General features: G+C 44.3%; 2 protein-coding genes across 3 annotated transcripts; both read right to left on the bottom strand.

The window, feature by feature from the left end:
• Positions 1-1,146: 1,146 nt before the first annotated feature.
• On the bottom strand, positions 1,147-6,012 carry LOC119307809 (solute carrier family 40 member 2, chloroplastic-like). Of its 2 annotated transcripts, none has more exons than XM_037583898.1 (14): positions 5,669-6,012; positions 4,940-5,150; positions 4,794-4,857; positions 4,345-4,469; positions 4,184-4,273; positions 3,880-4,059; positions 3,603-3,677; positions 3,348-3,410; positions 3,121-3,229; positions 2,721-2,867; positions 2,539-2,645; positions 2,323-2,436; positions 1,923-2,227; positions 1,147-1,603 (listed from the first exon to the last, which is right to left on the bottom strand). In XM_037583898.1, exons 1-14 carry the CDS (start codon positions 5,791-5,793, stop codon positions 1,600-1,602), a joined length of 1,719 nt encoding a protein of 572 aa, XP_037439795.1. In that variant the 5' UTR covers positions 5,794-6,012; the 3' UTR covers positions 1,147-1,599. The 2 variants fall into 2 exon arrangements, with proteins under 2 accessions (XP_037439795.1, XP_037439794.1); XM_037583897.1 differs by having other exon boundaries at positions 3,309-3,410; positions 5,669-6,011.
• Positions 6,013-11,742: 5,730 nt separating this feature from the next.
• LOC119309229 (disease resistance protein PIK6-NP-like) lies at positions 11,743-15,835 on the bottom strand. The gene is made up of 4 exons (XM_037585265.1): positions 15,211-15,835; positions 14,489-14,757; positions 12,399-13,780; positions 11,743-12,368 (listed from the first exon to the last, which is right to left on the bottom strand). The coding sequence occupies exons 1-4, from the start codon at positions 15,754-15,756 to the stop codon at positions 11,743-11,745; spliced, it is 2,823 nt and encodes a 940-aa protein (XP_037441162.1). The 5' UTR covers positions 15,757-15,835.
• Positions 15,836-22,208: the final 6,373 nt, after the last annotated feature.

The raw sequence follows: 22,208 nt of genomic DNA, 5'->3' as shown, positions 1-22,208 counted from the left end.
GTGGCGTCGGGCGACAGGCGGCATGGTGGTGGTGCAGGCCGGCGGGTGGTGGCGGCGGCGGCTGCTTCGCAGCAGCGCCTCAGCGCCTCGTCTGGCGCTGCGGGTCACGGGCGACCGGGTCGCGGGCGGCCCTTCTCGCCGTGGATCTCAGGTGGCGGGGCGGCGCGGCAGCGGTGGAGGTGGGCGGCCCTTGTCCAGCCGGGCCCCTGCGGCTGGACGGCGGCGCTCGGCGCGGGAAGGCCTCCCCGGTGGCCTCTCATGGATGCAGCTCGGCGGTTCCGTGCGCCCTCCTCCTCGGCAGCGGGCGGTGGCCGGCGCTCTCTTGCGGATCTGGGCATTCGGCCTCGGGGGCTCCTCCTCCTCCCCCTTCCCCCGGCCATCTGGGCTCGGTTCCCCTTGAGGCTGTGGTCGCCGGCGGTTCTGAGGTGGTTGGGCTCATGGATCTTGTCCAAGACGTGACCTTTGGGGCTTCTCGAGGTGGTCCGGTGGCGGGGCGGCGGCCCTGGCGGTGGGAGTCGCGTCGGTCGTAGGCGGACTGCGCGACTCGGATGCGGGCGTGCAACCACGGCCGCTTGGGTGGCATGGTTGCAGGTGGTTAGCCGACCGGGGATGCAGCGGAAGGGTGGAGCACCGGGGTTCATCACTTACCTGTCCGTACACGGGTCGACGGTGGCGGCGTCCGCGGATGTCGTGTTCCTCCCTGTAGGCTCCGTCGTGGTGCTCTCACTCCTCCCGTCGTGTTCCGGGTGAAAACCTGACTTTGGATCGGACGATGGCGACGGTCCGTGGTCGTGCCCTTCTTGGAGGCATCGTCTTGGAACCCTCGGTCCGGCGTGGTCCGTTGCACTTCTTCCCGGACGATCTCTCTTCTTGTGGTAGTCGTTGAAGTTGTGTGTCGGTGCCCGGCATTTTTGTTTCTTGCCTTGGGTTGTGTGGCGTGCGTTTGTATCGGTTACTTGGATGTAAGTGTTGGTGCTTTATTTATAAAGCGGGGGGAAACCCTTTTTCGGTAAGTACTAATACACAAAGGATCATCAGACAGTACAGTAATTCTAGTTAATCACACCACAGCCGCACCTAAATCCGGGAAGGATCCATCACCTTCTGTCCTGCACTACCACTCAGAATCGGACCGAAGCAGAAAAATTCTCGGAGGGAGCAGCTGTAGTGCAGGTATCAGATCCAAGAACGAAACCTTACTGATTTTGTTACAACTAGCAACAGTCACGTTCGTTCTACCTCAGCAAGAACAGGCAACGATGTAACTGATAGTAGGTCTATACAGCAGATAGAGAAAGAAAAGAAAATGAGATGTACAAGTTGAGTTCTGCTGGGTGGCTCAGACTAGAACGAACAAATGGGTGTCTCTGTCTAATTCCTAAGTGTGTGTTGTATTCAGTCAAAGATGTAACAGCAACTCTGTACAACGTCTTCAGATCATTGCAGCGCAAGCCCCATTTCGACTCCGGGTCCAAGCATGCGTCTGGTTGGTGCATCTTCTATCTGCAAGACAAGAGATGGGGATATGCTGTATGACTCCGAGCACAAGCGGCAGCAAGCCAACTGGGCGCTCGATCGCCCACTGCTCTGCTCCCACTTCTATCTGCAAGATAAGATGGCGATGCTCTGCGTAAGTGTCATTTGTAAGCAGTATCAGGTCTGTTGGGATGTTGAACTGCCACCTTGACAGTTGAATCATAAACATTTATTTGCATGTCGATTTGATGTTCATGTCTTATCATCTTGATGATCCTGCTTAGAGTTCCAGTTTTACATGTCCTACTGTTAAAACAGTTGTATAAACTACGAAGCTTTCAAGACACAACACTTGGCAGTGAAACTCTAATACAGAAGTCCGACTATTTTGAACACTGGTATGTTCTTCATGAAATAATGGGCTAATGGAACGAATTAGAACTTACGTTGCTTGAAGTTGGAAGTGAGGATCGAAAATGAAGAGTTCCCTCTGTTCATCTGTTGGATTTCTCAACCACCGACAGAACATCCATGCTGCCCCAGCGACGGATGAGACAGACAGGATCGCCAGGAAGCCGAAATGAGAGACGTCATTTGCAATTATAGCCATCGCAAGCATGACTAACTCTGCAAGGCTTGCAATTGAAACCTCCATTCCTCCAATAAGGTTTGCTTTTGAAGCAGGAACTCCTGTTTGGATGATCTGTGTCCCCACAACATCATAAGACATGTGCCCCAACCGAGATAATGCCTGAAAATTAACAGGAAACCGCCAAAATGTTTAGTCTATTGTATTCGTCAAATTCTTAATCTAAGGGTAATTTGTAGCTAAGGTCTTGTTCTCACAATGGAAGCAAGGAAGATGAGCAGAGGTGTTCTCTGTGAGATGGGTCCAGCCCAATACACTGTGAGAGCAACTGACAAGAGTGAGGCTTGAAATATCAATCCAGCTGCTCCCGCCTGGTATTTATAACATAACAGTTTGCACCAAAGAAAATTGAGGTAAGTTCGCGTCAATTGTGACAAATAGTGTAGACATGGGGGAAAAAGTATAGATCCAACCTTTAGAATTCCAACTCTTTTCACCAGGCTTGAGGAGATGAATGTTGCAACAAGACCCATAACAGAACACAATCCACTGAAAGCACCGACGATAGATGGACTAATACCTGTTAAACAGCCATTACTAATTTGTAGACATTTCTCTGAAATTGATAAATTTGAGCTGGGAAAGTGAAATATACCCCGATGCATCAACAATGCAGTCATTATTGCGCCAGGAGCAAGGGCTATGTTGAAATTTAGAAACACGGTAGCTACACTTGCAGGTAGAACTGTCTGCTGCTTATACTCATTCCAGCCATGCTTGATAGAACTTAAGCCATTTTGAACTGAATGGTAGAGAAAATATCAGGCCATCCACATAATAACTGAACTTAAATAACTAATTTGATATAAGTTCCTCATTGGGACAATCCACTGTGAGATTAAGCATTATGATGTGTTGCTACGTTTGGTGTTGGGTTTTCCTTTAAATGGATGAAAAAAACACTTTGTGCCTGGACTCTAGGATATTACTTGATTTTCTGCTTAATGGTAACATGCGCAAAGCTTTTGCACATTCTCTAAGAAAAACTTCCTCACCTATCTTGCGGACATCCAATAGATCAGCACAAATAGATTCGTCACTGGGGGTTCTCGAGGAATCAAGCGCATGACAAGAGACGCTGTTAATTAATTGACCCAACATAACCTAAAAAGACCATACAGCATCTTGTGAGTATGCTAAATCTGGTGATTCAAGATTCAGCTTAAAGATATATGCGGTATACCAGAATGGGAAAACTGCATATCATTAGAGCAGAGGAAACCTTCAAACAGGTTACTATGTCGTATTTGGTGAGCAGAAGGCCAAAAATTGAAGCACCAACGGTCTGCGACATCCAAAATGGTTATGCATGTTATGCAACTATAATTTCCACTCAAAATAGATTGCATGCTGTGATTGAAGTACAGAAGAATAAGATAACAAGATCCACCAAACAGACAATCTTGTCATCTCCCGAAGTCTTCATAAATTTAAAAAGATGCAAGCTCTATATCGTTAGGACTTAGGAGTATCTCACCTCACAAAGAAGATCAAGTCGATTAAGCATGGCATTAGCTTGAGCTAATGCAACAGGCCTGTTCGTTCCTGCTAACTTCATAGAGAAAGAAGAACAGTGAGGCAGACAGTTGGTCAAAACCAACAAGAAAACAAGCTATTTGTAATTCATAAGTGTTTCTTACAATGACAAGTTTTCCGTTGCTAAATCGCTAACAAGTGCTATTTTAGGAGTGGAATGCATTTTATTGAAAAAAAAGGAAGAATCTGCAAAACAAAATGTGGATTAGCAACCATACCAGCACAACCCAGTCCCTCTCCATGGAAACTCCTAGTGCCAATCCTGCAAGCCTTTCAATAGCTCCGGCTATCACTAGCACAATGAACCAAGGCCTGAGAAGCAAAGCTGATGTAGAAGTACGGCCCGCGTTCTTGAGAGCATATATGACCATTGCAGCTGATATTAACTGAGTGGCCACCTGCATAGTCGGGTTGAGAAGAAAACTGGCATAAACTATTTTGCATTGTGCATAAAATTATAATCTAGAGCAATCTATTTTCTTTGCCCATAATATAAGAAAGCAGAGAAAATAAAGCAAGTACCTGGACAGCATTCAATCCTGTGTACATGGGTATTCGCGGGAAATGATCCATAAGTTTGCCAACTATTGGAGCCCCGAGAAATACTGAGAGCTGGAAATCATAAAACAATTTAGATTGTTGATTCTACTAACATCTCTTGAATTTAGCACAGCGATGGGTACCTTTCCGAAGAAACCAACAATAGCCACAGGCAATAGGCTTGGATGAAGAATTGCCAGGGCAGCAGGCCACGCAAAATTCCAGAGTTGTTCCACAAGGTTACCAAACAAGTAGCTAACATAGAGAGCTGCATAGATGATGTTAAAGGGGTATTAAGTTCCATGGTAGATGGATTGCCGGGAGGTTTGCCCATCAATTATTTTAATTTCTTTTGTAAAAAGATTAAAAATCACTAGGGGTAGGTATGCCCTGCTTGTCACATGGGAGTTGAAAACTGAAAACATTAATCAGCTGCAAATTATGAAATATTACAATAGCAGATACTTTGGTTAATGAGCACATATTCCTCAAAAGGAACAACATTATTAACTATTAACTGCATAGCTTAGTGTGTAAAGTGTAAACAGTGTATAAAGATAATCCAACTATGTTGTCATGAAAATGGTTTTACCATATAGTCCAGCAGGGTGAGCTGGAGTGGCGGCCAATGTTTGTTGCTCTCCTTCAGATAAGACCTGAATTATGAACAGACTGTCAGAAGACGACAAAACAAAACTATTTGACGAAGACCATGGTGGAGGAAAGAAAAATCCGTACCGGCAGCTCCTCAAAATCGGCATGGTGCTGAGTACTATCATGTGGAGGAAAAGGACTAGAATCTAGAACATCTCCTAGGATATTGACAACTGGAATAGAGCAGCCTGGCGGTAATGATGGATGATCATTGAAAGCCTCCTCTTCCTTATTTACATTGCTAACCTCAACCTCAACATTTGCTATGTAACACCTTTGAACAAAATTGTTTGACCTGGAAAAATACTAACATGACTTGAAAGTTGAAACATTGTAACTCAAGAACAAAAGCAACATCAACCCACTACTTGGCATACACCTACTAACGTTTTGCTAATTCAATTGTGGATGATCTAAAATACTACAACGTAGGAATCAGCACGCGTGCTCAAGCGAAAACATACTGACAAGAAAATATTCATCACATTAACTAATGTACACTCTTCCTTACAAACTCAGTCGTCACTTAATAAACAATAGACCCACAAGTGAAGTGCCAACGCCACCTGCATTTGATAGGTCCTATACCAAGCTAAGCTACCGGAGAAGCCTAAATCAGCCCTGATTTGAACTTATCTCTAGACCATCCATGAGGCCGTAACAAACCAATAATCCAAAGCAAGAAACGCCTGCGTCCCTTCGATCCTTCCCCAGCTAAAACTTTTCATGCTAAACATCCAATATCTCGCGTGCAATTAGCGCCAAGCATCCAGAGCATCTCAAACAGACGCAAAGCAGACAGCACGCAGTCACCTGAGAGCGCTGACGCAGGGGGAGGCAGGCCTCAGGCGCAGCCTCGGCAGGCCGGGGAGACACCCGCGGAGGAGCGGCGTCTGCGGCGATGAGGCGAGAAGGGCGGCAGCGGTAACCATCCCCATGGCTCCTCTGCGGCGGCGGCGGCGGCAGCGCGACTACTCATGCATGCAGCCTCTCAAGGACCGGGCGCCGGCGGCGGGATTGGGCCCGGCGGGAGCTTCTGGAAGCGTGCCTTACCACTGGCTACCTTATCCTGATGAGGTTGAGGTGGAAGAAGGGGCGGAGGAGGAGGGAGAAGAAGAAGAGAGAGAAGGGAGCGCCAAGTTGCCAACTGAGGCAGCGAGGGAGAGAGCGGAAAGAGGATATGGGAGGGGATAAATGGAGGCCTAACAGCCGTCCGATTTTTAATCGAACGAGTGAGGATTTTTCGGTTGCCTCTGATTTTTGTTTTAAAAAATGAGGTTGTTTGTGACCGGGAAGGCAGCCGCATGTCACGATTTTGAGACGCCAAATTTCTTGTCCTCGTTCCATTTATGCGGTGCTTGAAATGTGACTTTCGAGGGAGCATCGATTTGAGGACTTTTTTCTATTCCCTTGTTTTTTTTCGAGAGTAAAAGAGTTTATTCCACAATGATTAGAGTTATAAAATAAATTGTGGGAAACTTTTCTTTTACAAGAAACTTTCAGTCTATTCTCTTCAATCATAGCAGTACAAAGAACAGATGTAATACAAATTACAACCATGTCCATGGATCACCTAGCGACGACTATAAGCACTGAAGCGAGCCGAAGGCGCGCCGCCGTCATCGCCCCTTCGCCACTGGAGCCAAAAAAACCTTTGTTGTAGTGGGAAGTCGTCGTGCGGGCCAACGCACCAGAGCAGCAAACCTCGCTGAAGAATAAAGTCGTAAAATAGAAGGATCAAATCTGTAAACACTCAAACGAAGACGGGCGAAGACCGGATCCAAACAGATCCATCGAAGACCAGCACCGTCCAAATCTGTGAGACCCGAAGGAGATAAACCTCCACACGTCCTCCGACGATGCTAGACTCACCATCAGGCGGGGATAGAATGTGGGAGATATTATTCCTACTAAGTGACATCGCCACCGCTACACAGCCCCAAGCAAAGACGCTAAATCTAACGAGAACGAGAACGGGGTCCCTCCAACGGGGGAAGGGTGAAATCCTCCGCACCTCCATGGCTCAGAGGCCATCGCAGATGGGGCGGACCGTTTGCAGGAAACCTAAGAGCTTTATATTCAACTAATGCATTCATGTTGCTGTCAGTTAATAGGTTGCTGATCAGGAAGCTTGAGTGAGCTCGAAGATTAGCCGATTTACAAATGTGTTGAATTGCGAAAAAAACTGGAAAAATCGTTGTTTTGTTTCATCTAGAAGAAGCGATGACAACCGGAATCGAACGAGCGGAGTTGTGGCATGCTTGTCGAGCCATGGTTGTTGCATCATTGCAGAATAAAAGGAACGAAGAGAAGGTTCCTCCTGCCTCAAGAAAAGTCAGGGTTCCTCTATCTTCCGCCAGCGTCGTCGCCGGTCCGTCTCGTCTTTGGTGGCCTTAGGGCTATTGGGCGCATGGTGGATCCTGGTCTTTGACGAAGGGAGGGCTCCGTTTTTTATGTTTCTTTGAGTTTTGTTAGGTTTTGTGTCCTGTTCAGGAATGCGAGATGCGCGGCGGCTCCTTGAAGATGGAATAAATTCTCCCCGCCTAGCCCCTTCCCCGGTAGTGCGTTTAGCATCGTCGGTGGACGTGTGGATGTATGTGTCCGATGGATCTGCTCAGATTTGGTCATTGTTCGTTTTATGTTCGTGTGTCTTTCGATGGTATCCTTCCAATTTAATCTACTCTTCATGGGTGGCGGTTAATGTTTTAGTGTGTTGGTCCTATGGGGCTAGCACAACAACTTCCCGACTGTCTATTACAATAAGGTTTGCCCGGCTCCGGCAAGGGAGGGGCAATTATGGTGGCGTGCCTTCGGCTGTGCTGGTAGTTGTGGCTAAGTGGTCCACAAATCTGGATGTAATTTTTATTATTTTTACTAGCAAAAAGGCCTGTGCGTTGCAACGGGAGAAAAAAAATACCACATGTTCTTAATTTATAAAAAGTGGTCTATAATCTCAGAATTTGTAGCTACGATCCAAACAAAGATGGTCTTAGCCTACAAAAGCACAATTCAAGATTCCACAAGTATTATATTTCAACATGGCTTGCATATAGATTTAATCCGTACAAAGAAGCGGCCAAGTGATTATGCATTTATTCTTGTCATGTGTGAAATGGGGTATTGTTACGGGCTGGTAAAGGAACACGACAAAATCAGACAGATAATGCATTATTGATTAAGATTGCATCCTAGATAGTATTTTTTAATTGTTAATAGGTAAAATAACATCATATTCAAATTCTACAGATTTTTCTAATCAGAATTCATATATAACATGTTAAATTTGGAGTCACAGTTTAGAAGATATGAGTATTTTAAAAAACATTTGATATCTACTACAGGTTTAATGTCAAGAAAATCAGGGAGTTTTTTATAAGATAGCATGACGGACTAAGAATACCTATTTCTTTTTTTTAGGGAAATTAGGGAAACCTATTTCTTTTATTAGTAGGTATAGATATAGACTAGCAAAAGGGCCCGTGCGTTGCAACGGGAGATTTTTTTTCATAATTGTCAATGGCCATGACCACATTTTGTTGCATCATCGAGATACACTATCGCTCTCAATTTTGTGAAATCACGAACATTTTTTAAAACTCGTGCACATATTTGAAATTATGAACATTTTTAAATTTTATGAAAACTTTTACAAATTTTTGAACATTTTCTAAAGTCAAGAACATTTTTTGAATTCATGAACATTTTATAGTATTTGCAAACATTTTTTAAAATTGTGAATATTTTTTATTTTCTTTTTAATCTTATGTGCAAATGGACGAACAAAACGACGGATGAAATCTGGTAATAAGCGACATACAAAAAATGGGAGTAAGAAACGTCCATGCCTTTAATAGAAAAAAAAGTACTAATGAAGGATGCAACATAAATATAGTTTTAAAATTAATTAACATGCAAGATAACATTATATTTAGAATCTGCAATTCTTTTGGGCGATTTCCATATATAACATACTAAATTTGGAGTTCGGGTCTGAAAGATATGAATATTTTAAAAAATACTTGAATTTGCAAAAAAATATTAAAAAGAGAATGTTTTCGCCGTAATTATACTGTGTAGACCATCCGTTAAGCGGCACTTAGCGAGGTAGCTCTATATTACGCCAACTGAAATTCGCGAAAAAAAAGGCTGCAAAAATTGGGAGGAGCCAGGTTTGAACCCAGGTCTCCTGAATGGTAGAGAAAGGCCTTAGCCAGTAGGCCGGTTTGTCTACCTTGGTTGTGCAAGGGCATTACACTACATGAACCAGAGGTTATCGGCGGCAACTTAATAAAAAAAGGAATCGTTTTCCCACTTAAAGGTGGCATTGGTGGGTAAAGATATAGATTTTTTGTTGTACTGCCATGATCGAACATAAACAGTACTCCCTCCGTTCCTAAATATTTGTCTTTTTAGAGATTTCAAATGGACTATCACGTACGGATGTATATAGACATATTTTAGAGCGTAGATTCACTCATTTTGCTCCGTATGTAGTTACTTGTTGAAATCTATAGAAAGACAAATATGTAGGAACGGAGGGAGTAGATCAGTAGTTTTATCGGAAAAAAAAGGAACAAAGAGAAACAGAAAACAGCGGGTTTTCTGCGCTGCGCAAATCATCGTGTTGTTGAGTTCGTCAGGCCGAGAGAAAGAGCGCGCGCAAGCTGGGCTGGCCGCCGGCTAACACTACACTCACACCACTGACACTTACAAGCGTACCCCACCGCTCCCTCCAAAAAAAAAAAAACAAGCGTACCCCCGCTAACAGAGTTATTTGGATTTTTGCCACTTTGTTCGTGGCGCTTCGCTGATTTGCCACTCTGGAGAATTGATTCGCACAATTGCCACTTAGGTCGTTGAAACCTTGATTAGTATGCCATGAGCTCCTCTTTAATTCGTTTTAATTGTTTTTTCACATTAACTGGCTATGAAAAGACTAACTTACCCCTGTGCCTGTTACACGTATGTATCTGCCGTATATGGCATGGAATCATCACTTGAACCGCAGTGCCCGCGCTGACTGCCGATAATATCGCGTGTGCCATACCACCGGTTACCTGGACGTCGCGCTCCGGCGATTCTTCTCGGCGTCATGCGCCGCCGATCGTCTGGACGCCGCGTGCCGCTGGCTGGACGTCTTGTGCTGCCGATTGCACCGCGTGCACGCAGTGCGCCACCGATCGTTTGCTACCGCAGCGGCGGCTTGGAACCTGGTCTTTCCCAAGGGTAAGATGATTTTCCTTTCCCTTGCTACATGTTCCCAGCAGAGTGGCCAGGCGACCGGGACGGGCGGCGCGAGCGGATCGTGCGGGCAAACCGGGCGAGCGGCGACGACGGTCGAGCAGAGCGAGCAGCAAGCACCCAAGTGGCGCGGGCCACGACAGCGACCGTGATGCAGGCCGACGAACTGACGACCAGAAATTTGCGCCTTGTTCTTCTCAGTCGAACGAGAATACAGATATTCAGTAGGTGTACATAGCCTCAGGGGCAGTTTGGTCTTGTCTAATGTCTATAAATGAGAAAAGAAAAAAGAAAATCAATAAAAAGAGGAAATGGCATGGTAATCAAGGGGTCAATGAGCTGAGTGGCAATTTTGCGAAGCCAACCTCGAAAGTGGCAATTTTGAGAAGCCACTTATTGAAAGTGGCAAATATCCAAATTTCTCGCTAACACAAGACCACTTTGGAATATCTCTTGGACGGGGATGGGGGTCGAGCTGACTTGCGGGTCCCGCCTGCCAGCTCACCAGTCGTTGCTTCACTCTGAACGGTGCCCTGCACTTGCACTGGTTCAGCTTCGTCAGTCTGCTTCAGCTTACGCTTCTCTTCTTCAGCGTGTTGCGTTTGGGGCGTGACGCTCGGCAAGGATCTCTCATCGCTGAGGCAACCTCGGTTCATACCTGGATGCTCAAGCATTGCCGGAGAGAGAAGCGCTCTGCTGCAGCGCCGCTGCGAGACAACGGAATAGAAGATCTGCAGCACGACCTGAGCAATCAGATCATTTGGGAATTGCTGATTGCCTGGAGGAAGGGCCTGACATCGAGGGTGCAGCTTTGGCCGGAGGTCCATGATTCAATCACCTGGAAATTCAATTTGTTCCTTTGCTTCCTTCTGTTAGACCGACTGTAAAGTTACCTGCTAGGACAGCAATTGTTGAATCTTCCGGAAAGGAAACAAGGCGTGCCAAATCAATTAAATATGAGGACAAGGGCATTTGGTCCATATGAAAATACGGGCACGAATATGACAGTGGTATTGACAAGTGTTTATGCTCAGGTGGTCATAGTGGCATTCTTTGAAGCATGCAGAAGTTGGAGTGGCATTTATCAAATTAAACCATTAAATGTCTGTACTACTAGTATTAGTAATACAGGCAACTGAAACTATTGAAATGCTCATTCAATTTCTAGTGTTTAAACTAAGAGCCTTCTTTTATTCACTCTAGGAGCATCATGGTTTTGGTTTACTTTCTATGCATCATAGGAAACAGGAAAATGGAAGCGTAGGATTGGGTGGACTAGGCCGGGAAAATTCCTTCCCATGCTCGTCAGAACAGTGGTTGGATGGAACACCTCCAGTCTATAATGGGTGATCTTCCTACCAGATTTGTCCTTTTTAGATATAACTACACACATGCCAGTATGCACGGTGGCATCGGTGAACATGGGACAAAATGTTGGTACCGATCTAGACTCCTAGACTGACCCACTAAGTTCAGTGACCTAAATATGCAAGTTTGGAGTTCAGATACATACTTGAACCAGCAGTACGTGTTCAGTGATCCATATGTAATTTGCAACGTGTTCAGTGATCCATGTGTAATTTGCTCCAAGGAAATTTACAAAAATTATGCAGCCTAAGGGAGGGAAAAGAAAACCTGAAAATTTGTCAGATGAGTTGTGTGCTTGTCTGGATCTCCTCTTCAGCCTTCCCTTGGTCCTCCTCCACCATATTTTCATCACCCCATATTCGGATTTCCAGTGTGGGGTGGTTCGGAAGGAGAGTAACTGCGCTCCTGATGGCGTCCTCCGATGCTTCCACCTCCCGAACCGTGGCACCACCGCAAATGATCTTCACGGTAACATGCATAAGGGAAGAGAGGTGCTGGATGCCAAAATCAAGATCCTTGCCTGCGTCTAATGGAACCTCCAGCTTCTCAAGACTCGGCATGGCCCCAGCTTCAAATATCAGTCCTTTGCCATTGCTCCAGCAGGTGAAGCGGAAATCCTTCAGGCATATGAACATGTTGCTGCTTATAACGAGTCTTTGTTTTTGAGCAGATGATTCTGATGACAAACACAGAAGCAGCAAAGCAGGTAACCCTCCAAGGATCTCTAATGCCTCCTCTTCTACAGGGTTAATATTGATATCTAGGTACGAGAGGTTGTCAAGTGACGCGATCCAAACTGGAACTCTGGGAAAGAAATAGTACGCGTCCATCTGAAATTTCTGGAGGAGATGAGGGGATGGGAACCAAGAATCCAGCAAGAATTCTATGGAATAACCATACATTTCTTTTAGAGGAATGGAATAACCATAGTCACTCTTAATGCATAGAGACCGAAGGTTGAGTCTACCCAGTTTACAGAGCGATGAGACCACGTTCTCCACAAAAATTTCTTTGTTACCGTGTGTATCGATGATGCACCAGCGCAGCCCAAGAATCCTCAATTTAGTCAGGCTGCCCAATTCCAGCAAAGAAGATGCCAAACTGTCCCACTTGACTTTGATCTCTCTTAGCTCCTGAAGAGCATGCAGATTCCCAATTCCTTCAGGTAATTCAAGATTATTGACATGCAAACATGTCATATTTTGCAGTTGAACAATGCTTTTGGGCAATTTTCGTATCTTTGTCCATCTTATATCCAGAGTCTGCAAATGCTGTAGTTCTCCTAATTGCTCTGGGAATGCAGAAATGCTTCTGACATCGAGCCGCAAATACTTCAACTGACAAAGAGTCCTTACATGTTCAATAAAACTGCTTTCCATGTCCTCACCATTTTCTATATCAAGTACTCGCAGAACTCTAAACTTCGAAAGAGGAGGCATCTGTTCAGCATACCCAAATACACTGAGAGACCGGCAATGAGAAATGATCGCTGTTGATGGAACTGCGATGTGCTCTTGGGAATAACAGTTCAGAGATAGTCTACGAATCTTATGTTGTAGCACTAATTCCTGATTTTGGCCACCAAAGAAGGTAACAAAATTTTCTTCAATTGACTTGGATATAAGAAGATCAAGAATCATATCATGGACTCGGCATGAATAAACTCGACCATCATATTGAATTCTCACTGGCTGAACCATACTTCTATTGATAAGGTCACTGAAATACCCATCTCCTATCTCCTCCAAATCTTGTCCACCCTCCGTATTAATAAATCCTTCAGCAATCCACCTCCTTATCAATTGATCCCTCTTAATCTCACAGTCTTCTGGAAATATACTCAGGTATAGTAAACATGTCTTTAAATGATGGGGAAGATCATCATAGCTGAGGGATAATATTTTTCTCATCTCTTCTACACCGGGATCTTTTTCCAGTGTCGAACCGATTGAGTTATATACCCTCTCCCATTCTTCATTTGTACTAGCTTTATTAGCCAGCAAGCTAGCCACTGTAATAATCGCCAAGGGTGAACCACCACATTTCTTCAATATCTCTGAGGAGACTTCTTCCAACTTAGGAGGGCACATATCTCCCGAGCCAAATATACGTTTCAAAAATAAACTCTTAGAGTTGGCTTCAGTAAGAGGCATTATTTCATAGACATGATCATGCTGAGGAGAGCAACATGACTTGGCTATAGTAATACTGCGAGTTGTTGTCATTATTTTGCTCCCAACATCATTTGGAAACAAAGCACACTTGATAATCTTCCATGCTTGATTACTCCAAATATCATCAATGATGACAAAATACCTACAATAGGAAAATTTAAATGCCTACTCCATAAAAGCTATTATAAATGAAGAAGTGTTAACAACATAAAAATGGCACACCTCCTGAATGCCAAATGATAAAGCTTGTAGGATAATTTCCAGAGCAATTAAATAGGAGTATATAAACTATAAAGTGAGACCATTGCAGTAGCTGCACCCTTTATTTCCTCAATGAACATATATATTGAAATGGAGTTTCCCAAGGCTGGGCATGGATATAGTGAAACAGAGGAGGATGCAGTAACTAAGTAAGGAAAAATGCTTCTGTGCTACACAAAGAACGTGAGCTTCAGGAATCTTTTTTTTTTTGCGAGTCGAACCAGGATTGTACAATTATCAGTTAATTGGGTACTGGATCACTTCTATTTTATATGTCACTAATGATAATTATCCCCTAAAGTTCTACCGTAGAAACAAGTGAAAATGCGAAGTTCCTAAATCCCCCTGAAACCAAAACCAGAGTAATCATAAACAGAATGAAATATGGTCGCCTGCTCAGTATATCTGCCTTTCTCTACAAGCAGAAAAACATTTTTCTGTTCTATATTTAATTTAAATTGAAAAACAGTAGAAACTAATAGAATGTGTTATATATGTACACCCAGCAAATCAAACAAGTGTTTAAGCAACTGAATAGATGTGGACATTGATCCAAGTATGATGGGATCCATCCAAAATTTATGAGTACCTTTTGTTCTTTAGAAATTCTCGGATTGCATAGATGAGCTTTTCCTCATCCCAGACATCTATGTTAGCGTACTCCTGCTGGCTGACTTGAGAGAGTATACTTCTTAGGATCTTCTTCACATCAGGCTGCTGCGACAAAGAAACAAAAGCTCGACACTGGAACTGGCCTTCCAGTTTACGGTACACCTCATTCGCAAGTGTAGTTTTACCGAGGCCCCCAGAACCCACAATTGATATCACCTTTTGCTGCTGCACCAATGCACCCACCCCCTCCATTACCGAAAAAGGGTTTCCCCCCGCTTTATAAATAAAGCACCAACACTTACATCCAAGAACCGATACAAACGCACGCCACACAACCCAAGGCAAGAAACAAGAATGCCGGGCACCGACACACAACTTCAACGACTACCACAAGATGAGAGATCGTCCGGGAAGAAGTGCAACGGACCACGCCGGACCGAGGGTTCCAAGACGATGCCTCCAAGAAGGGCACGACCACAGACCGTCGCCATCGTCCGATCCAAAGATCAGGTTTTCACCCGGAACACGACGGGAGGAGTGAGAGCACCACGACGGAGCCTACAGGGAGGAACACGACATCCGCGGACGCCGCCACCGTCGACCCGTGTACGGACAGGTAAGTGATGAACCCCGGTGCTCCACCCTACCGCTGCATCCCCGGTCGGCCAACCACCTGCAACCATGCCACCCAAGCTGCACCCCCTCCATTAGGCACTTGATGAGCTCGTCTCTTGGCTTGTCAATACCGACGAGCCCGTCTGGCTCAGCATAGAGCGAAGGAAGACGAGGGTCAATGGCCCTTGAGATGCGATGCTCAAAGGTGCGCTCATCGAGCTTATACCTCATACGTCGCTTGCTTGCATCTTCAACACGTGCCTTGAGCCCCTGGATTTGGCTGGATATTTGATGGCGCCCCCTCAGTGCCTTGAGCTGCTGGATCACATTTTGGACAAGCCCTGCTCTCTTAGCAATGTCAGTTTGGCCAAGGCTTTTCATAAAGTCGTCTATGCAATCCTCAATATCATAAGACATCTCCCGGACTTGGTCCCTCCATTCCTTTGTCTGCACATCAAGATCACGGTCCACCTCTGCCAGCCTCTGAAGGAGCGCGTTCATGCTGCTCAGCTCATCTTTCATGAACTCCACCTCCCTGTGCACACCTTTCAGCTTTGCGTACTCCTCCCCAAGCAGGGTGGTGAGCTTGCCGATGACAGAGGTCATCACCCCTGCCAAGGCGCTCACCATCTGTTGGACGCTTATGAGTGTAGCTACCAAGATGCCCAGTTTTGCAGAAAATGGCCACAAGCTTCAGCACGATTAGCAAACACCTGCTGATATATGTATGTATCATCAGAGAGGTAGGTCTGTAGGTATCATACTGAATGACAACCATAACTACAATCGTAACTTCATAAGCGCCAATTGCCAACCTAAATACACAAGAATGCTAGAAAAGTACATAAACCTAATTTCACAATTTAGTAAAAAGGAAAAACCACTCAATGTCACAGTCAATTCAGGATGCACATGCAAACTTGCAATTTCTATCAGAATTCAGTCACTCTGCAAATGACATAATAACTGTACTAAAGAAGTAGACATGAACTCTTGGTACATAGACACATGAATAAATGATAATCATGCTATTTATCCAATTGTACCAGATTCAGTCGAACCATTGCTAGAATATAAGATCTAGAATTATGGGTTAAAATACCTTTGAGTTGCTACGCTAACTGATTAAGTCTACTAGAACTAGATTTAGGAATCGAGTCGCATGATTCATGGAAGTTACTTTATGCCTTTTGAAAGCATCAATTCATGCACAATACAACAAATTGTAGAGCCCCCAATTTTGGGACACACTAAACCGCCAACCCCATACAACTAAACTTGCCATCTAAAATGTTCACAAATGCCAACCGCTCCCAGCGAACGTTCGGCAGATATTGCGGTTCAGCCAGTATTTAGTTGTAGCCCGCTAGCAAATAAGGATCAGTTCGTGTCTGCATATACATAAGTTGTGCTTTTTTTTTGACTGTACATAGTAGGGCAAAAATTGTGCTTTCTTGATCATCAAGAGTAAACTAATTGGTCTGCGTAGATAGTAGCGACTAGCGATATAGTCATCAGAGGGTTAAAGAACAGTGAAATGCAGAACTTGTCAAATTTTTCAAAGCAAACATACCCGTACCAAGTAGTATGCATCATGAACATGTCAACTATGATAACTGGTTAATAAAGATTGCTTTTATTATGCAAAATCTCCCTGTGAAGAAGCAGGCTAGCAGGTAAACAGTTGCTTTTATTATTGTTGTCACCTTAATTTCAGTAAGATCTATGGTGTCAACTATGACAGTACGATGGTAGCAGATTAGCGGGTACACAATTGGTTTTATCCAGCAAGATCCATGTGAAGAAACACACCACTTACTACACCGCGGTGCCACCACACTAATGCTTCTAAAACACCAACAAATTTCACTGCAGAAGCTGACAAGTAGAGCAGGGTAGCTCACAGTCCATACCTATTCGATGGAAGTCAGGCGAGCACCGCCGCCGGCGAGATCAACAAATCCGCAGCGGCGACCGCGAGAGACCCCACTGGAGCCGAGAGCGGGAGCCGCCCGTTTCTGCGATGGGCGCAGAGGTCGTGGTGGTGCCGGCGGCTGTTAGAATTAATGGGCTAGGCCCATAGCAATTCTGAAATCTCAAAGCCCATGTGTAAAATGGCAAGTGGTGGTGCTAAGTTTAGTCCCATCTTAGAAGTTGAAGAAGAGTTGGACCTCTTTATATAGTGGGTTCTCTCTACCACTCTAAGTGGTGTGTGAGAAGAGAAAGGGAAAACCACACGCGCGCGCTCGCTCGCTCGGCCGGGCCGGGCCGTACATGCGACATGCGCGTGAATGGTCCGCCGAAATCCGCTCCGTCTCCTTGCAGGAGCGCGGCTTCCTTTTGCCGTTTTATTTTTTATGTCTTGACAGACAAGTTTTTGATTTCTTGTCCGGTAAGTATACGAATTAGAAACCGAGTCGGTTTGGGATTGTGGTCGCGACACAATACCGCCTCTGGTCCTAATATATATACAGCTACCGGCTGCGGCCAGAGACACACCGAAAAACACCTAGGGTTTTGCCTCATCTCACAACTTGCGCCGCCATCGTAGTCTACTCCATCCCAAACGCCAGCGTGCATCGGCGCGTGGGAGAGCAGGTCTCCGGAACCGTTCGTCTTTGCGATCCTGCACCGGGAGAGGATGAATTAGGTTTTTGGGAAGCACTGTGCGCGACTGCTCAAATTCGTCATCACGGGTCGTCTTCCGTCCAAGTCGGGCGGTGCTACTCATCGTCGTATTCATCGCCGTCAGCAGCAGATCGTCGCCAACATCGTCATCAACACTGTCGCACCCATAATAGCTAACGATCAGTACGTCCAACATCCTTTGTTCATGTCTGCTTCTACAGCTATTGTTACGTGCTTGCTGCTGTTATGCATGTCTTGTTGTTCTTCTAGTTTGCTAGATTATTGCATGCTAGTATTTCTTCTAGTCATGAATTATTTACTGGAATTAATCATGAACTTGCCTAATATTCCAACAATCCAAAAACCTAATTATAGGCAATTTCCTGAGTTAACTATGGCTGGATTCGCTGATGCACTGAGGCCGGATAAGTTTACCGGTGTGCACTTTAAGAGGTGGCAGGTGAAGACCACGCTCTGGCTTACTGCTCTGAAAATTTTCCACGCTAGTGTTGGTGCTCCAGAGGGAATGACCGACGAAGATCGGAGAAAATTCCAGGAAGCCAATACTATGTTTATGAGATGCATTCTGAGTGTTCTTGCTGTCCGTCTATGTGATGTGTACATGCACATAAACGACGGAAAAATTCTGTGGGATGCACTGAATGCAAAATTCGGTGCAATAGATGCAGGCAGTGAACTGTACATCATGGAGAGTTTTCATGACTACAAGATGGTGAATAACCGTTCTGTGGTTGAACAAGCTCATGAGATACAGTGCATTGTGAAGGAACTTGAACTCCTTAAATGTGTTCTACCCGACAAATTCGTGGCTGGGTGCATGATTGCAAAGTTGCCTCCTTCATGGAGGAATTTCGCCACAACTCTGAAGCATAAGAGACAGGAGATATCAATTGAAAATCTGATTGCATCTCTTGATGTTGAAGAAAAAGCTCGGGCTAAAGATACCACTGAAAAAAGAGGTGAGGTTCAGCCTACTGCTAACATGGTGCAGAGGTACCCACAGAACAAGAACAAAGGGAAGAACAAACCTGTTTCCAACAAGCCTACCAAGACTACTACCTTCAAGAAGAAGAAGTTCAACAAGGCTGAGCTAGAGTGCTACGCCTGTGGGAAGCCTGGACATTTTTCTAAGGAATGCCCTGAACGTGCAGACCGCAGAGGGAAAACAAGCTCCAAGACTGTCAACATGGTGACCGCTAGCAATACTGATGGGTATGGTAATTTACCTATTGTGCTTTCAGTATTTCAATCATCTTCATGGTGGATTGATTCGGGTGCTAGCGTTCATGTGTGTGCTGACATCTCCCTGTTTACTTCTTATCAGGTCGCAAGGGATTCTTCCGTCCTAATGGGGAATGGGTCACATGCTTCTGTTCGTGGCATTGGCACGGTGGATCTGAAGTTTACTTCGGGAAAGATCGTGCAACTAAGGAACGTGCAGCATGTCCCTACTATGAACAAGAATCTAGTTAGCGGCTCCCTTCTATGTTGAGATGGTTTTAAGGTAGTTTTAGAGTCCAATAAAGTAATCGTGTCAAGATTTGGACAATTTATAGGAAAAGGCTATGAGTGCGGAGACTTGTTCCGCTTTTCTCTTTCAGATTTTTGCAATAAGTCAATAAACCAAATTTGTGCTAGTGTTAATGATGATGCAAGTATTTGGCACTCTCGTTTATGTCATATTAATTTTGGTTTAATGTCTCGGCTATCCAGCATGAGTTTAATTCCGAACTTCACAGTTGCCAAAGGTTCTAAGTGCCATAGTTGTGTGCAATCTAAGCAACCTCGAAAGCCTCATAAGGCTGCCGAGGAGAGAAACTTGGCACCTCTAGAACTCATACATTCTGATCTTTGTGAGATGAATGGTGTGTTGACAAAAGATGGAAAGAGATATTTCATGACTTTGATTGATGATGCGACTAGATTTTGCTATGTTTATTTGTTGCAAACTAAAGATGAAGCATTAGACTACTTTAAAATCTATAAAGCTGAAGTTGAAAATCAACTAGAGAGAAATATCAAGCGTCTTAGGTCCGATCGTGGTGGAGAGTATTTTCCAAAAGTTTTTGATGAATTTTGTGAGGAACATGGTATTATTCATGAGAGGACGCCTCCCTATTCACCTCAATCAAATGGAGTGGCCGAGAGGAAAAACCGCACATTGACTGACTTGGTGAATGCCATGTTAGACACTGCGGGTTTATCTAAGGCATGGTGGGGGGAGGCTCTATTGACTTCATGTCATGTCCTGAATAGAGTTCCCAACAATAATAAAGAGAAAACCCCTTATGAGGAGTGGGTTGGGAGAAAACCATCACTTTCTTATTTGCGCACTTGGGGATGTTTGGCAAAGGTCAATATTCCTATTCCTAAGAAACGCAAACTTGGACCAAAGACAGTGGATTGTGTCTTTCTAGGATATGCTCAACGGAGCATTGCTTATAGGTTTTTAGTGGTAAAATCTGAAGTACCTGATATGCATGTTGATACTATAATGGAATCTCATGACGCAACATTTTTTGAGAACATATTTCCTATGAAAGATATGCATAGCATTGCTAGATTTTCTTCTGAGATAATTCCTGAATCTAGTACAACTGATGAATATTTCGAACAATCACATGAGGAAGTCCTTGAGAAGGATAACAATGAAGTTCCTAGAAGGAACAAGAGATAAAGGATTGCAAAGTCCTTTGGTGATGATTTCATTGTATACCTTGTGGACGACACACCCAAGACGATTGCAGAAGCATATGCATCTCCGGATGTAGATGATTGGAAAGAAGCTGTTCATAATGAGATGGACTCAATTCTTTATAATGGAACTTGGGAACTAACTGATAGACCATATGGTTGTAAACCTGTGGGCTGTAAATGGGTGTTCAAAAAGAAGCTAAAGCCTGATGGTACTATTGATAAGTACAAGGCGCGGCTAGTGGCCAAGGGCTACACTCAGAAAGAAGGTGAAGATTACTTTGACACCTATTCACCCGTTGCTAGAATGACCACCATTCGAGTGTTACTTTCCTTGGCTGCCTCTTATGGTCTTATCATTCATCAAATGGATGTAAAGACAGCTTTTCTCAATGGAGAGTTGGAAGAGGAGATCTATATGGATCAGCCTGACGAGTTTGTGGTAAAGGGTGAAGAGAGAAAGGTGTGCAAGTTGTTAAAATCTTTGTATGGTCTGAAACAGGCACCTAAGCAATGGCATGAGAAGTTTGAAAGAACTTTGACTTCTGCAGGATTTGTCATTAACGAGGCTGATAGGTGTGTTTACTATCGCCATGGTGGGGGCAATAGTGTCATATTATGTTTGTATGTGGACGACATACTAATCTTTGGTACAAACATTAATGCAATTAATGAGGTCAAGTCTTTTCTATCAAAAAGTTTTGACATGAAAGATCTGGGAGAAGCTGATGTAATTCTAAACATCAAACTTATTAAGGATGAGAGTGGGATTACATTAACGCAATCTCACTATGTTGAGAAGGTCTTGAACCGATTCGGTTTTATGGATAGCAAGCCTTCTCCAACACCTTATGATCCCAGCGTGACACTCAGAAAGAACAAGAAAGAAACGAGAGATCAATTAAGATACTCTCAAATTGTCGGTTCACTCATGTACTTAGCTAGCGCTACAAGACCAGATATCTCTTTTGCTGTGAGCAAACTGAGTAGGTTCATGTCCAACCCGGGTGATGATCATTGGCATGCACTAGAAAGGGTCTTGCGCTATCTGAGAGGTACTATGAGTTACGGAATTACTTATTCAGGGCACCCTGCTGTGCTAGAAGGATATAGTGATTCAAATTGGATCTCCAATGTTGATGTACTTTACGCAACAAGTGGGTATGTATTTACTCATGGTGGTGGCGCAGTGTCATGGAGGTCTTGTAAGCAAACCATATTGACGAGGTCAACTATGGAAGCAGAATTAACTGCTTTGGACACAGCTACTATTGAGGCAGAATGGCTGCGTGAGCTCTTGATGGACTTGCCGGTTGTTGAAAAACCTGTACCGGCTATTCTTATGAATTGTGATAACCAAACGGTTATCGCTAAAGTGAACAATTCTAAAGATAATGCAAAGTCATCAAGACACGTGAAAAGACGTTTGAAGTCTGTCAGGAAGTTGAGAAACTCCGGAGTAATAACTGTTACGTATATACAAACAGACAAAAACCTGGCAGATCCCTTTACAAAGGGACTATCACGAAATGTGATAGATATTGCATCGAGGGAGATGGGTATGAGACCCATAGATGTTACACCATAGTAGTAACCCAACCTTTGTGATCGGAGATCCCGTGAATTAGGATCTGGGAAGAACAAGCTATTGGTTAACTGAGGAGAGTAATAACTTATGATCGTCTCCAAGTGAAGATGCAAAACTCTCAGAGCTGTAAGGCTCAGATCTGTAAGGCAGG

Source organism: Triticum dicoccoides, chromosome 5B (genome assembly GCF_002162155.2).
Source record: "Triticum dicoccoides isolate Atlit2015 ecotype Zavitan chromosome 5B, WEW_v2.0, whole genome shotgun sequence".
Taxonomy (NCBI): Eukaryota; Viridiplantae; Streptophyta; class Magnoliopsida; order Poales; family Poaceae; genus Triticum; species Triticum dicoccoides.
Note: the sequence above shows the minus strand (reverse complement) of the source record. Positions and strands in the feature narration are given on the sequence as shown.